Below are 13,800 nucleotides of genomic sequence, written 5' to 3' on the forward strand. Positions count from 1 at the left end.
CTCGAGAAGCAATGTGGTGGAAATCAAAGTTTGAAGGCATCCAGTGCAAAAGGATAAGAAGAACCGGGAATCAAGTTGCCGAAACGCTTGCAAAAAGAAACCTCCCTCATAATCTCTCCTTTTGTTACCATTTCTATGTACAGTACCTACTTTTGTAACAAACATCCTGCATAAGGATTATGTTGATGACTTATCAAAATTAATAAAGTTAAGTGTAAAATAAAATGAACTTAAGCCTTTTGAAATCTGGGTCCGTTTCACGTTTTGAAACCGTTGCTCTCGTCAATGTGATCAAATGATAGAGTCACAAAAGTGATAGAAAGACATTATACATTTTCTCCATTTTCTAACTAATGTTCTCTCCATCTTTTAATTATAAGAAAAAATCGAACTTTTAGAAATACAAACACAGAAGGTACATGGGATACTCTTGAAAATCTACATTGCCTCATCTAACGCCTTGGAGGAAATGTAGGCATGAAGTCTTGGGACTTTGGGAGAGGCACTTCGTGAAACCAACTATGGTTGAGAGCTTCCTCCACTGTTAGACGTTTCTCAGGATCCAAAGTCAGTAAACCATTCAGCAAGTCAAATCCACGTTCTGAAAGTATTTGACCGCCTACAAATGATATAGCTGGAAACTTCTTACGCAACAAATTGTACCTGTACAACACAAAAGAGCAATAACATTAAGATCCACAACCAACTGATAGTAAGAGCAAGAAACAACATAATAACTAGATAAGTTAAGTACTCACGATTGTGTGGGAAACTTGGCTTTAGCATTAGGTAACGATGAGAATCCAGGCCAGATTGACTCGGTTGGTGTTCCAAGGACTGCAAAGATCTATACAAAACACAAAGGATTACATACTTGATAACAGGTTAAACAAAGATTAACAAACTTACAAAAAAAAAGTATTACCTTTTGTAGTTGGTCAAGTTCAGTCTTGCCAGGGAACAAAGGCTTTTGAGACAAGAGTTCCGCCATGATGCAACCTATTGACCACATATCAACAGCCGTAGAGTACTGCTTCGCTCCTAGAAGAAGCTCAGGTGGTCTGTACCACTGAGTAATAACCATCTGCGTGTAAGGCTTGATAGGGCTACCGTACTGTCGCGCCATACCAAAATCACAAATCTTCAACTCCCCACTGTTGTTCATCAGGAGATTAGACGGCTTCAGATCCCTGTGGATGATCCAGTTCGTGTGAAGGTAGTGCACACCCTCCAGTAGCTGCAACATCAAGCACTTGACCTCGCTGGTGCTAAAAGGCTGTTTCTTTCTTTCCATCAAGCCCTTCAAGTCGTGTTCCAAGTGCTCCATGACCATGTACACATCGCTGTCGTTTCTCCCTCCTACCACAACCTCCTTCACGTTCACTATGGAAGGGTGATTGCATGACAAAAGTATGTTGATTTCCCTCAGAGACGTCAAAGGGAATCCGTACTCTTCTTCGTACTTGTCTTCCTTCATCTTGATCTTTTTGAGTGCCACAATCTCCTTGGTTTTCTCATCCCTCGCTCTATATACAATACCGTATGTACCTTCGTTTATCTTGTTTAGCTTCTGAAACCCATTCACAGACCTGCTACCGAGTAGCATGTTCATCCCTCCCTGAGCTGGAGAAGCTGGTTCTTCAGCTTCCAACTCATCATGATCAGAACTAAAATACTCATTATCAGAATATTCATTACCGCTAAGCTTCTCTACGCTTTGATGCCTACTGCCAGACCCGGACGAATTGCATTGCCGTTCTTCAGACACCACTAACTCACCACACTCCGGACTCAAACTGCTCCTGTTCCATCTACTGGTCTTGGGAACAACATCGTCAGCATGAGATATTAACTCCTCTTTGTGGGAAGTTAAACCCGTCTCCCATCTAGATTTCTTAACAGGTGATGCCTCCTGCTTCACCTTCTGTTCTTCCTCCAACTGACCCTCCTCCAATTCATCAACAGGATGCACCCCACGCAGCTGAGCTTCACCAAGTTCTTGTGACATCACAGGCCCCTGATCCTTTGAAGAAGTCTTCCTAGCAAAAGTTAAATCAACATCCTGATTAAGTATCCCAGGCCCCTGAGCTTCAACAGGTTCTGGTGACATCACAACGTTGACCTGATCCTTTGAAGAAGTCTTCCTAGTAAGAGTCACATTTGTAGTCAGACTAGTGAAAGTAGATTTCATCTTCTCCCTAGACGGAGCTTTAGCCACTTTATCTTCTACGTCCCACAAGATCGGTGAAAACTTCCTCCTTTTCTCAGGGGGTCTCTGACCCTCCTCCCCTTTCTCAGAAGCGAACAGTGATCGGCTACTACGAACATCACTCCTCCTGAGATCTTGCTCGTTAGGCCGTTTGGTTTGACGACGCCTCTCACCATCACCGTTCCTGTAAAAGTCGTAGTCTTTTTTGACGGAAAGAGAACTTCTAGAGACGTCAACTCCTCCCCCTGCCGCCATCGTATTCTTCTCAATGAGATAATTGATCGTACACAAGAAAAATCAAAGAGATAACAGAGAGAAATCAACGAAATCCTAGAGAATCAAATCAAATCAAATCACGATAAGCAGATTCGATCGATCGATCAATTCAGAAAAGACTCGAACGAAATCAAAATCAAAGGAAAAAAAATTCAATTTTCCAGGAAGGCGATAAGTTTTTTTTTTTCCCCTTGATCTCCTCCGATACACACAAGTTCCGGAAGGTCTTACCGGACGGAGGATAAGAGAACGGAGGACGTTCGATCTACGAGCCGACGCGATCTACGAGCAACCTCGTGAAGCCTCTCTCTCTCTCTCTCTCTCTCTCTAAATAAATTATTCGAGGAGGCTCAAAGACGCGTATTCAAACGTCGCGTTTCTATTACTTTCCTTTTGTTTATACCCCCGATGATATGGTCGGCGGCATCCAATAATTTCCTTTTTTTTAATACAGTAACTAATTTCTTAATTTATACGGTGTGTGACGGTGTACCGTTAGATCAAATCAGTTAATCCAAGACGGTTATATTATAACCGTTGGATTCAACGCCTTTAATAATTTCTAGGGCTGGGCAAATAAACCGAACCCGAAAACCCGAACCGAACCCGATCCGATAAAAATGAACCCGAACCGATCCGAACCCGGCTTAAATACCGAATGGGTTTTGTTTTATGGGATTGCGGGTTATGGGTATTATCTGAACCGAACCGGAACCTAAATGGATACCCGATAGAACCCGAAACATTCAAAATTTCCAAAAATAACTTCTACCAAACATGATCTCAATTCCTAACATGTATTCAAAATATATTGAACATCTAAAATAATTATCTATTGATGGTTGAAGGTAGCGGTTGAAGGTTGAAGTTTTTAGATTTTGGTTTTGTTTTCATTGAATAATGTTTTTCATTTCATGCAAATTTGGTTTTCGTTTTATGCTTTCATTTATTTGGTTTTCTTTCAATCGATAATTATGTTTACCTTTCACTTGATTTTGAATGATCACATTTGATGTTTCTTTTTTTTTTTAACTGATTTTATTTATGTTTTTGTTACAAAATAGGTACAAATCAAATATTTTAAAATCGAATAACCGATTTACTTACTTTTTGGTTACAAAGTAGATATAAATCAGCTACATTTAAACCGAAGAACCGATTGGGACCCGAACCCGAAAGTACATCGGATTGTACCAGTTCTTTGAAGATTTACTAACCCCGACCCGAACCCTATAGAACCCGAACCGGTCCCGAACCGAATTTTCATATAACCCGAATGAGGCTGATTTTGATAAACCCGAAAAACCGAAACCCGATTGGACTAAACCGAAATCCGATTGGGACCCCGAATGCCCATGCCTAATAATTTCCTTTTTCTTAATTTATGAGTTGTGTGCGAGTGGTATAAATATTGGTTTGTGACGTTAGATCGTATTAATTAGAGTATTTCTAATGTAAAATTCGGTTTTTTCCTCTAAAATGTAGTAAAAATGAAAATGGAGTAAAATTGCTCCAATCTTACTCCATTTCTCATTTCATAATGAAGTGATGAAAAAACAAAAAATAGATTACTCTATTTACGGAATAAATTTTATTATAGAGTGAGATATGGAATTGAGTTGGAGCATTCTCCGTATTCACTTTTACTTTATTTAAGGGGGAAAAAAATGGAGCAGCGATGAAAATGTCCTCGGTCTAGCACGGTGTAGAGCCGTTTGATTTTGGTAGGTGTACACGCTAACTACGCTTTCATTGGTTGATCGAACGGTCTATACTTGATTTAAATCATATTAATGAGAATACAAACCGCTCACTTTACTACTTGCTTATTCAACAGACCAACCAATAAAATGCAAGAAACTACAGATATGTATGGGATAAAATTGAAGCGGTAAATGGAGAATTTCTTCCAAACCGGGTCCATATTTCACTGAGAACCGATGGAATCATGTATAAGCCAGCCGGTTATCTCAAAGCTTAGACTTGTTGCCATCCACGGCGATTTTAGTAAGCCCCCGACGCAGAATCTTGCCAGCAGGGTTTTTGGGAATCGCGTTTATGAAAGCAACTCTTCTTACTTTCTTATACGGAGCAACCTACATAAGCAAAACATAACATCAAATAACTAAATTGTTATGTCTTCACCAAGACCACACAGAGAATAAAAACAACATTACTTGTTTAGCTACAAAGTCAATGATTTGAGCTTCGTTGAGATTGCTTCCTGGTTTTCTCACTATGAAAGCCATTGGAATCTCTCCGGCATCCTCGTCCGGAAACCTTGAGAATTTGATTAATGTCCGTGTCAGAAACACACAATTACATAAACTGTTGAGTACACAGGTTTGGTTAGTAGTATACTCACGGAACAACTGCAGCATCAACCACGTCCGGATTCGACTGAAGAATCTGCTCCAATTCTACCGGTGGGACCTATAATGATATGCTTATAGCTTATTGATTAATATAAAAAACTCCAAAGAGCAGATCATATTCTTCTTCTTGAGAAATTTCATTAATACTATTTACCTGATAAGCCTTATATTTGATAAGTTCTTTTAGCCGATCAACAATATATAAAAACCCTTCATGATCAATGTAACAAAGATCACCAGTCTTTAACCACCCTTCTTGATCTAACGTCTCAGCAGTTGCTTTCTCATTCTCCACATAACCTGATCACCACAACAAGCTCAGCACATTCAAAGAGAATGTGAAAGCTCTCAACTATTCCATTGCATACCTTTCATGATGACTGGTCCTCGGAGCCAAAGCTCACCGTTCTTCCCCGGTGGTAATGCTTCTCCGGTGGATGGATCTACGATTTTCGCTTCCATATTCTCAGATATACGACCAACCGATCCGTATCTAACCATCTCTTCTGGTCCAGACGTCGCCGCTGCTTGCCCAGTACTCTCCGTCAAGCCATAGCCCTGTCAAACATTGTTCTAAAAATTGGTACACGCGTTCAAAAAATCGGTTTAAATGCCCGCCTAAACATTAATCCTCGATAAAGCGCCTAACCACAGCTTACATAATTCTGGGATATGCAATTCTGTTCACTCACTTTTAAATTGAGTATATTCCAGAATCTTTTTTTTTGAATTTATCATTTATCCGTTCTTTTTTTTGAAAAAGCAAACCATCACTATAGAGAAACTAGATACCAAGAATCATGAACTGGACCCAGTTCAAGATTCTTATATGTAAAAAAACCTTTTATCGTCTTATCATCGTCATCACCTGAACAATGTCAACGCCTGGGAACTTCCGCTTAAACCTCTCGGCGATATCTTTACCAAGCGGAGCACCGCCGCATCCTAACGAACGCAACGAACTAAGATCGTACTTCCTCGTCAGCTCCGACTTAACCAACGCCACGATCAACGGCGGAGAAACAGGCATACCAGTGACCTTATACTTCTCCACGGCCTTCATCATCGCCTCGAGCTCAAACCTCCCGAGAAGCACAAGCTTCTCTCCTAGCGAGATGGCTCTGATCATCATCGCGAAGCCGAACACGTGGAATAACGGCAGAGGGAAGAGTCCAACGCGGTCGTAGTCAACGGGATCGTTGACCGCTCGTTGGTGAGAGACAGCCGTTGACGCGATTACGTTGCGGTGAGTGAGGAGAACGCCTTTGACTTTCCCCGTGGTCCCGGACGAGAAGAGAATCGCTGCAGTGTCGGTTTGGTTAACCCGAACCGGAATCGGATTATCCAATTCCGGTTTAGTTAACCAGGAGAGAAACTCGGGAGAGTCAATTAAAACGACTCCGAGAGGGAATGAACCGGAACGGAGTTTATTAACGGTCTCCGACGTGGCGAAGGCGATCACCGGTTTGCTGACTTCGACTTGGTGACTCACCTCCACCTCAGATCCGATCGGATTCGCCGGAGAGATCACAACTCCGATCGACATTAAAGCTAAATAAACCACCGGAACGTGCAGCGAAGCCGGGGAGAGGATAAACGCGACGTCTCCGGAGGTAAACCGCTCCCGGAGAGTCGCAGCGAGAGAGCGAACCTTACGGAGAAGCTCTCCGTAAGTTAGACTCTCGCCGGAGTTCGCGTTGACGAGGTAAGTAAGGGATTCAATGTTTTTTCCGGCGGTGGCGGGCGGCGAGGAGGTGCCGAGGAGGGAGAGGACGTACTCGGATGCGGAGAGAGGTTGGTCGATGGGAGGTAAGGAGAGAGAGGAGCGAAGGCTGTGGTAGATTCCTGTCCGTTGATCGTAGCCGGAGAGAAGGTCAATCGTACGGCTGTGGTTGCTCTTCTTCGTCTTCTCCATTGTTTGGCGGTGGGGTGGTCTTTTTTGTTTGGCGGATAGTGTTTGACAGAAGCGATGTTTTTCAATTATGATCACGTCGATTAAATTTAATATATTACGTGGTCACGATTTAAACCAATCAAAGCTTTTTAGTTGTGTTATTGTTTTTTTCTAGAAAAAAAAGACAAAGTAACGTACAACAATCTTTATGTCGTGAAATGAGTTTACACGCCTACTGCCATTTTACACATTTACTACCTAGTAAAAAAACTAATTTATATAAGAGTATATATAAGATTTTTAAAAAGTTTAAATAGAATAACAATCTTTTATTATACAATAAAAATTTAAGTGAAATAACGATTTTAAGTTTCTAGTTGTATTTTCTGTTTGTCTAAAAGAAACTAAAAAGAAACACAAAAACAATCTTTACGCCATGGAACCAGGTTACACTTGTCGCTTTAGAAATTGGTTATAGAAGAACAATATCATCTTTGTCATGACTAGTAAGTTCTAACTTCTAACTAACTCTCTTATTACAAACGGTGACGAATGAATGTTCATTATTCACAGCACACGTGTCATACAACGACTGGTTGCAGCTGGACATCTCTCTGACAGGTGTTGCCTTCAGGAGCAAGGAACCTGAGCTAAAAGAACCCTACGTTCTGACTTTTGTTTCAAATATTTGCCTTGAGGAGCAACGAACTTTAGCTAGAAGAAACATATAGACATGTGTTTCCAATGTCGGCACATAGTATAACCGTATAAGCCACCACGTCACGATCTCTCCGCTTTCTCCGTGACTCATGATGGCCTTGAGACTTACCATGAAAGATCTGTGTCCTACATAAGCTCTGTTTCACTGAAAGATACTCATTCAACTGCATTAGAGAACATTCAAAATCAAGAACCAGAGAAAACATGAAACTGATCTTAACCAGTAAACAGCAGAGAACCACCTGTTTAAGGAACTTACTTAGCACGGATTCAGAAAAGAGAAGAGTCTCACGGGATCTGATTCTCAATTGTCTGTTTAGACATAAGATGCGTCGACGGTAGAGAAGAAACAATACACACGTCTGATCTCAGCTGTCTTCTTGAAATGCTCCACGTCAAAAACGTCTGAGAACCCAAAAAACAAAAGAGATCACTAAACCTAGAAGAGACGCAAGTGGAGCTAGTGCCTAAAGCAGATATGAGAAACGTAACGCGTGAGAAAACGAGATGAGGGTGAGAAAGATTTGCTGAGTTAACCAAGCGCTTGTGGTCGAGTGGCGCGAGGCGAATTCGTTGGTCCTAAGGGCCGCGGGTTCGATCCTCCTCTCAGATATGCCCAAGTGTTTGGCCAGGCAATTGGGGATCTAATTCCCATAGTAACAAATGGGCTGCCTCGCGCCGAGGGGTTAGTCCCCTGGGGGTTGAGATCCCTCCCGGTTAATCAAAAAAAAAAAAAAAAAAAAAAAAAGATTTGCTGAGTCGGCAATCGAGTTTGGTGATGGTGGTTTAGGTATCGAAAATTGGTTTACATCTTTTTGATGTAAGCTCTTTCTGTATAAATCTTCTGCTCTTATCTTTTGGTTGTTTGTTTCTGTCTCTTATTACATGATATTTTAGCTCTAAGAAAATAAAGTTTCCAAAAATGGAAACTTTTCTAAAATAAAAACTTTCACTAAATAAAACTTTTCCAAAATATTTTTTTTCGTGAATAGAAACTTTCTTAAGACAAAAACTTAAAATATAACTTATTTCTGAAATATAAACTTTTCTTAAATGAAAACTATCATAAACATTTAATTTTTTTTACTAATTATAAGGGTGTAAATGAAAAAGAGGTAAAGTGGGGGTCTTCTTCTTCTTTAATTCCCCGCGCTAGATTTTGAACCGCGCTTCGAAAGCGCGAGTTTTCTTGGATTATAAATAAAATTTGAAATTGTTCAAAAAAAATTGATATAAATTAGTATTTTGAGATTGTACATTATTAAGTTATAAAGTGAAGCAGATAATTAGTTTAAAATTATAATTTATGAAGTAGCTTGTTTGAGATTTTGTATATACATTTTTATTTATATGTAACTCTTTCTTAGGTCTGGGTATTTTATCCGGATCTAATAAAATCAACCAAAACCAATCCAAAAATATAGATTTAATTTGGGTTTCGATCCAGTGCAAAGTATCTATTGGATAGTTTTTAACCTATGGGTCTCAGTTCGGGTCAAAATCCTACCGAGACCTGATTAGGATACTAAAAATATCTAGAATATGTAATCTTTCTCATAATTGTAAAGTCATAATAAATCAGAATATCTAGAATATTTTGTGTTAAAAAAATATCTAGAATATTTTGTGTGAATTACGTAAATTTGGGTAGTTCATATATGTTTTTGATATCATAGATATTCTTTTAAATTTCAGGTCCGAATTTTCCGTTAGAGTTTCCAATTTCAAATAAAATTTCAAAATATTAAGATATATTTCAAATATTTGAATAAAATATTGGATATTTTTTGGTTCATATGGTTAGATTTGGGGTAAAATTTAGGGGTTTTTCAGATATTTAAATTTTATAGAATTTTTTGGATTTTGGATATTTGTTCGGATTTAAGATATTTTCGGATTTTCCGATATCCAGACCTGCTACTTATCCAAAAATTAAAAGTATTTTATAATATTTGAACTAAAGCAACTCAGACCACATGTTATCATCATTTATACTCATCTAGGAGTTTCTAATATTTGGATACTAAAGACATAAAGGTTACATCAGCTAGTATGAAAATTTGTAACTTAAATATTTAAAAATGAGAAATTATTAATTCAAAGTGTCATTTTCAGTTAGATGCTTAGGTTTTTGGTTTTAAATTTACTAACAAAAATTAATCTTTATTTTTGAATTTGAATTTTGGGTTTCTTAAGTTTTCAAGGACTCTTACCCACTTTAGAGACATACGTAGAAAGTGTTAATAAAAGTCTATCAAAATTTAGTTAATCATATTAAAATTATAGTTATTTTTGGAGATTTGATAGTACTTGTTAAATAAATATTGGAAGATTTATGGCTTGACAAATTTATATTAATACGGTTGAAGATAATAAATATTGTTAGATATAAAAATAAAAGGGGAATATGTTGTAAAATAAAATTGTAACACTTTGATTTTTCATGTAAATTAAAAAATTTAAATGCGAAAAAGATACCAAAAATTGTAAATGTCATTGTTGAATAAATATTAACGTTTTGTTTTTAAAAAGGTGTTGGTCGGACAGCAGCAACGTGACGTCTATGCCTCATGGACTTTGATACGTAATTAATGGGCCTATGAACCGTTTATGATTAGTTGTTACTTACTTACTACTACCTCCGTTCCTGAAACTAAGATGTTTTAGATTTTTTTCTTGTTCCACAAAGATAGATTTTCTATATTGTTAAGGTACTTTTTTATACTTTTGAGGAACATTAATTGAGAACATTTGAATTGATTAAATTTCATTGGTGGAAAGTTATTGGAAAATGTATAATAAAGTAAAAAGTAATTTAAATTATAAACATTTATTAAATTCTTAATAAGCGTGCATACTCTAAAAAATCTTACTTTCAGGAACAGAGGGAGTATTTTATTACGTTTATGGGCACATGTTGTAATTCTTAAAGAAACTTAATGACAAAATCTTAGGAGGATCTTATATCTTATATATATAAAGTAGGCTTGTGCTCTAAGCACAGCCTTCCAAGTCGCCAAAGACAATGAAGCGTTTTTGGACACTTGGCGGCTTGGGAGTGTATCCGTGATTATCACACTCTCTCTTCCTTCTCGCGCGTCGCTTACGTCTGCGCGTTTGTCCCACCAAATAGGTTGGGCTTTTGTGTGATTAATATAGGCCCAAATATGATTAGGTTATAGGTTATTCTTCTTCTTCGAAGTTCTTCTTCTTCCCTGCCTCTTCACAGAAAGTCTACAACCGTAATGTCCCAGAAATCTTTGCTCTGACATTTATTCTGAGTTTTCCTTTCATTAATCCACTCTTCGTGCATTATGATTTAGATCTACCTCTTCGTTCACCCTGTAACCGCCTCGAACTCCATCTATAAATATCGGCCCTCACTTCCATTCACAGCACATCTCAAACAATTTTCTCAAACATACGATCTCCTAGAAGCAACATATTCAGATGGCGAATTCTCTCTGCAAGGTTCTACACTCCAAGGTAACATAATTTCCGTTTGATTTCTCTCCACTAATGATTTTGAAGTCATAATTTCTTAACATATACAATGATGTATCTGCAGCTGTGAGATTTCCTTATGAACGGTGGTCGCAAATTTGATTCCGTACAGTAAGTTTTCATAGCTTCCATGAGTTTAAACGTATAGTATGTGATGATGGTCGAACCTGTAGTCATAACTTATGGGAAAGTACGGTTTTAATCAGATTTTTTGGTAATTTTATTATTTTCCCAACAATTTTTTGGGATTCGATCAGGAATCGAACCTGTAGTCATATATTAATTTTGTTACTTTCCAAAGCACATATGTATCAAGATGTGCTTATATACAAAGAGAGAAATTCTAGAGGTGATGTTAGATACATATGGATGCACACTAATTAGTCAAAAACAATTTCAGTTTGTTTCATGATAGTTTCAACGCACTGTACAAGATTATATGTTTTTAGATACGTTAGATTCCTACAGAAAGGAAATGGCGGAAGTGCGTTTTTGTTTTTTTATCTCCATGCACTTGGATTAACATATTATCGTCTAAGGATGTGAAATTTTTTATTGTCCATTTAATATTTTTTATATGTTGGTATCTTTGATCTGTCTAGCAACAATAATCTATTTTGTTTTCTTTGTCACTTCCAGAAAAAAAGCAGCAGCCGAAGAAAGGTTCACGAGGTAAAGGCTTAAAGAAGGTATGAAACCGAAGCTAAACTCATAGCATGTGTTCTGATTCTGTTGCCATTGATTTATGGGCGTTTTTCAAAACCAACCCATATTTTCAAGTCAAACATAAAACCAACCACTTTTTTTTTATCCATACTATTCATCAATAAAATTTTCATACTATCCTTATGTTTTTGAATTATTCACAAAATTGCCATTTTTATTTATTTTTTTATTAATTTCGAAATTAACAAAAAACCAAATACACCCTAACCATTTCTTCTTATTTACAAAAATGCCATCACCATCAATTTTTCCAACCACCATGAACCACCATTTTTGAACTCTAAAACTCTATTTTCAACCACTTTTTTTCTCATTCTAACCTAAAAAACTTCATTTCTTCTCATCTCCTCTACATTTCCATCTAAAAAACTCTCATAACTATCATTTTCATAATCACAAACTTCATATTTTCGAGTTTTTTCATTAGTGAATCGTTAAAGATGCTTCTTTTTGCTCATATTTGGAGTTTGGACGGTTGAAAAGGTTGGAAACGAGCTTTGCACATGAAAAAAGTAACTATTTACATGGTTTTCGTTCTTTTTCAGATCTGTGTCGCGACGGTAGACTGTTTTGTATGTCTACGCCTCCGTGGAGACTTACGATGCAGTCTATTTGTCAACGCACGGGTTAGTTTTGCAATTGACCAGACAAATTTTTTTTCTAACGCAGACTTCCCCAGGTTACATGTATGTGCAGTTCTGCACTCAAAAGGCTCCAAAGGACCCCAAAATCACAATTTTCCTCCAAAACGTACATAAACCTAAAAACATACTAAAAAGACTACAAAACAACTATAATGTATTTAAAAACACCTATATATGATGGTTACAAGTGGGTAAAATCCATGGTATATGAGCTGGAGACTGCCAACGAAGTCTATAAAAGGTCAGTTTTGCATTTGACCAAAATTTTGACTTCGTGAAGTCTGCATAGAAAAATCTATACAAATGTGAATTTGTGTATTATTCACTAAATTTTTTTCTAATTTTTTGTTTGACAGTGTGTGTTAATTAATCCTAATGGGTTTGAGTGATTTTGAAAAGAATTTTTTTTATAATTATGAAGGTATAATTCATTTGATTTGACAATGTTGTTAGCTAATAATTGTAGACGTATTTGTAAGCCTTCGTTTATAGTTTTTAGTCTTCGTTTATAGTTTTGCTAGTAAGGCTGAGCTTGTTTCAAAGCTGAAGTCGGTGACTGTGGAATATAAATTTACATTCTCAGCATATAAGACAAGGAAAACTCTGTATGTGGCTAAGTGTCGTGTTCAAGGATGTGGTTGGAAACTTAGAGCAAGTGTGAAGCATGGGCCAAAGACATTTTGGGTGACAAAATATTCGAAAAGGATGAAGAATCGGAAAGGTTGAAGAATGTTCCTTGTGCATGATGGCTGTACACATGGTAAACTTCTTGAAATGACACAAGAAGATTATGATCTGGACAACAAAATTGAGAAGATGGTGCTAACCTATTCCTTACCAAACATCATTTAAAACAAATGACTCCGAATAGGAAAATACTCCTCTTATGCCTGTCACGAATAATCGACAAGTACGGAACTTGATCGAGTTATCTAATACACACTTTGTACGCCTTTGTGTATCAAGCATGCGCCAAATACACTAAAAAAATTTTGATTGACTATATGTTAGATAATAAGTGTAGACGTTTTTGTAAATCTACAAATGTAGACTAATGTAGACTGCAGTTGAAGCCTACGTCGTAAATTCTATTAAAAGTGTATTTGTGTATTATTCATCATATTTTTTCATGATTTAATTATTTTACAGTGTATGTTAGTAAAATTTTAATGGTCTTGGATGAATTTCACAATTTAATGTGTTATAATTATACACTTGATACTTATTGCAAATTGTTTTGATTACTGTTATTCTTGAAACTTTTTGGGAAAATTTTGTATAGATTTTCTTCTTCTCACATGTGTGTTAGTTATTATTTTAGCTTATGGTGGTTTTACTTGTTTGGTTGGTTAGATCTTGTGAAAAAATTGATATCTAACAAAAAATTAATAATATAATACAAGTGAAAACAACTAAAAATGAATACAATGCTTATAGATTATGCATTAAAAA

At 37.0% G+C, this 13,800-nt stretch overlaps 2 protein-coding genes and 1 long non-coding RNA gene across 5 annotated transcripts in view; 1 reads left to right on the forward strand and 2 right to left on the reverse strand.

The window, feature by feature from the left end:
* Positions 1-262: 262 nt before the first annotated feature.
* On the reverse strand, positions 263-2,875 carry LOC106327369 (cyclin-dependent kinase G1). Of its 2 annotated transcripts, XM_013765510.1 has the most exons (4): positions 2,717-2,875; positions 926-2,454; positions 759-847; positions 263-663 (listed from the first exon to the last, which is right to left on the reverse strand). In XM_013765510.1, the coding sequence occupies exons 2-4, from the start codon at positions 2,189-2,191 to the stop codon at positions 453-455; spliced, it is 1,566 nt and encodes a 521-aa protein (XP_013620964.1). In that variant the 5' UTR covers positions 2,192-2,454; positions 2,717-2,875; the 3' UTR covers positions 263-452. The 2 variants fall into 2 exon arrangements, with proteins under 2 accessions (XP_013620964.1, XP_013620963.1); XM_013765509.1 differs by having other exon boundaries at positions 926-2,858.
* Positions 2,876-4,237: 1,362 nt separating this feature from the next.
* Positions 4,238-6,862, reverse strand: LOC106318731 (4-coumarate--CoA ligase-like 9). Its single transcript, XM_013756847.1, has 6 exons — positions 5,729-6,862; positions 5,229-5,418; positions 5,015-5,160; positions 4,851-4,918; positions 4,663-4,765; positions 4,238-4,581 (listed from the first exon to the last, which is right to left on the reverse strand). Exons 1-6 carry the CDS (start codon positions 6,773-6,775, stop codon positions 4,456-4,458), a joined length of 1,680 nt encoding a protein of 559 aa, XP_013612301.1. The 5' UTR covers positions 6,776-6,862; the 3' UTR covers positions 4,238-4,455.
* A 3,825-nt stretch (positions 6,863-10,687) lies between these two features.
* Positions 10,688-13,800, forward strand: part of LOC106325878 — a 6,139-nt gene continuing 3,026 nt past the window's right edge. The window contains exons 1-4 of one of the 2 annotated variants that reach the window (XR_001267078.1): positions 10,688-10,960; positions 11,043-11,089; positions 11,618-11,667; positions 12,932-13,415. This is a non-coding gene — a long non-coding RNA (uncharacterized LOC106325878). Of the gene's footprint in view, positions 10,961-11,042; positions 11,090-11,617; positions 11,668-12,931; positions 13,416-13,800 lie in introns of those variants that run through there. The other variant, XR_001267077.1, reaches the window with a different exon arrangement.

The sequence above is a fragment of the Brassica oleracea genome, chromosome C2, assembly GCF_000695525.1.
Source record: "Brassica oleracea var. oleracea cultivar TO1000 chromosome C2, BOL, whole genome shotgun sequence".
Classification (NCBI taxonomy): Eukaryota; Viridiplantae; Streptophyta; class Magnoliopsida; order Brassicales; family Brassicaceae; genus Brassica; species Brassica oleracea.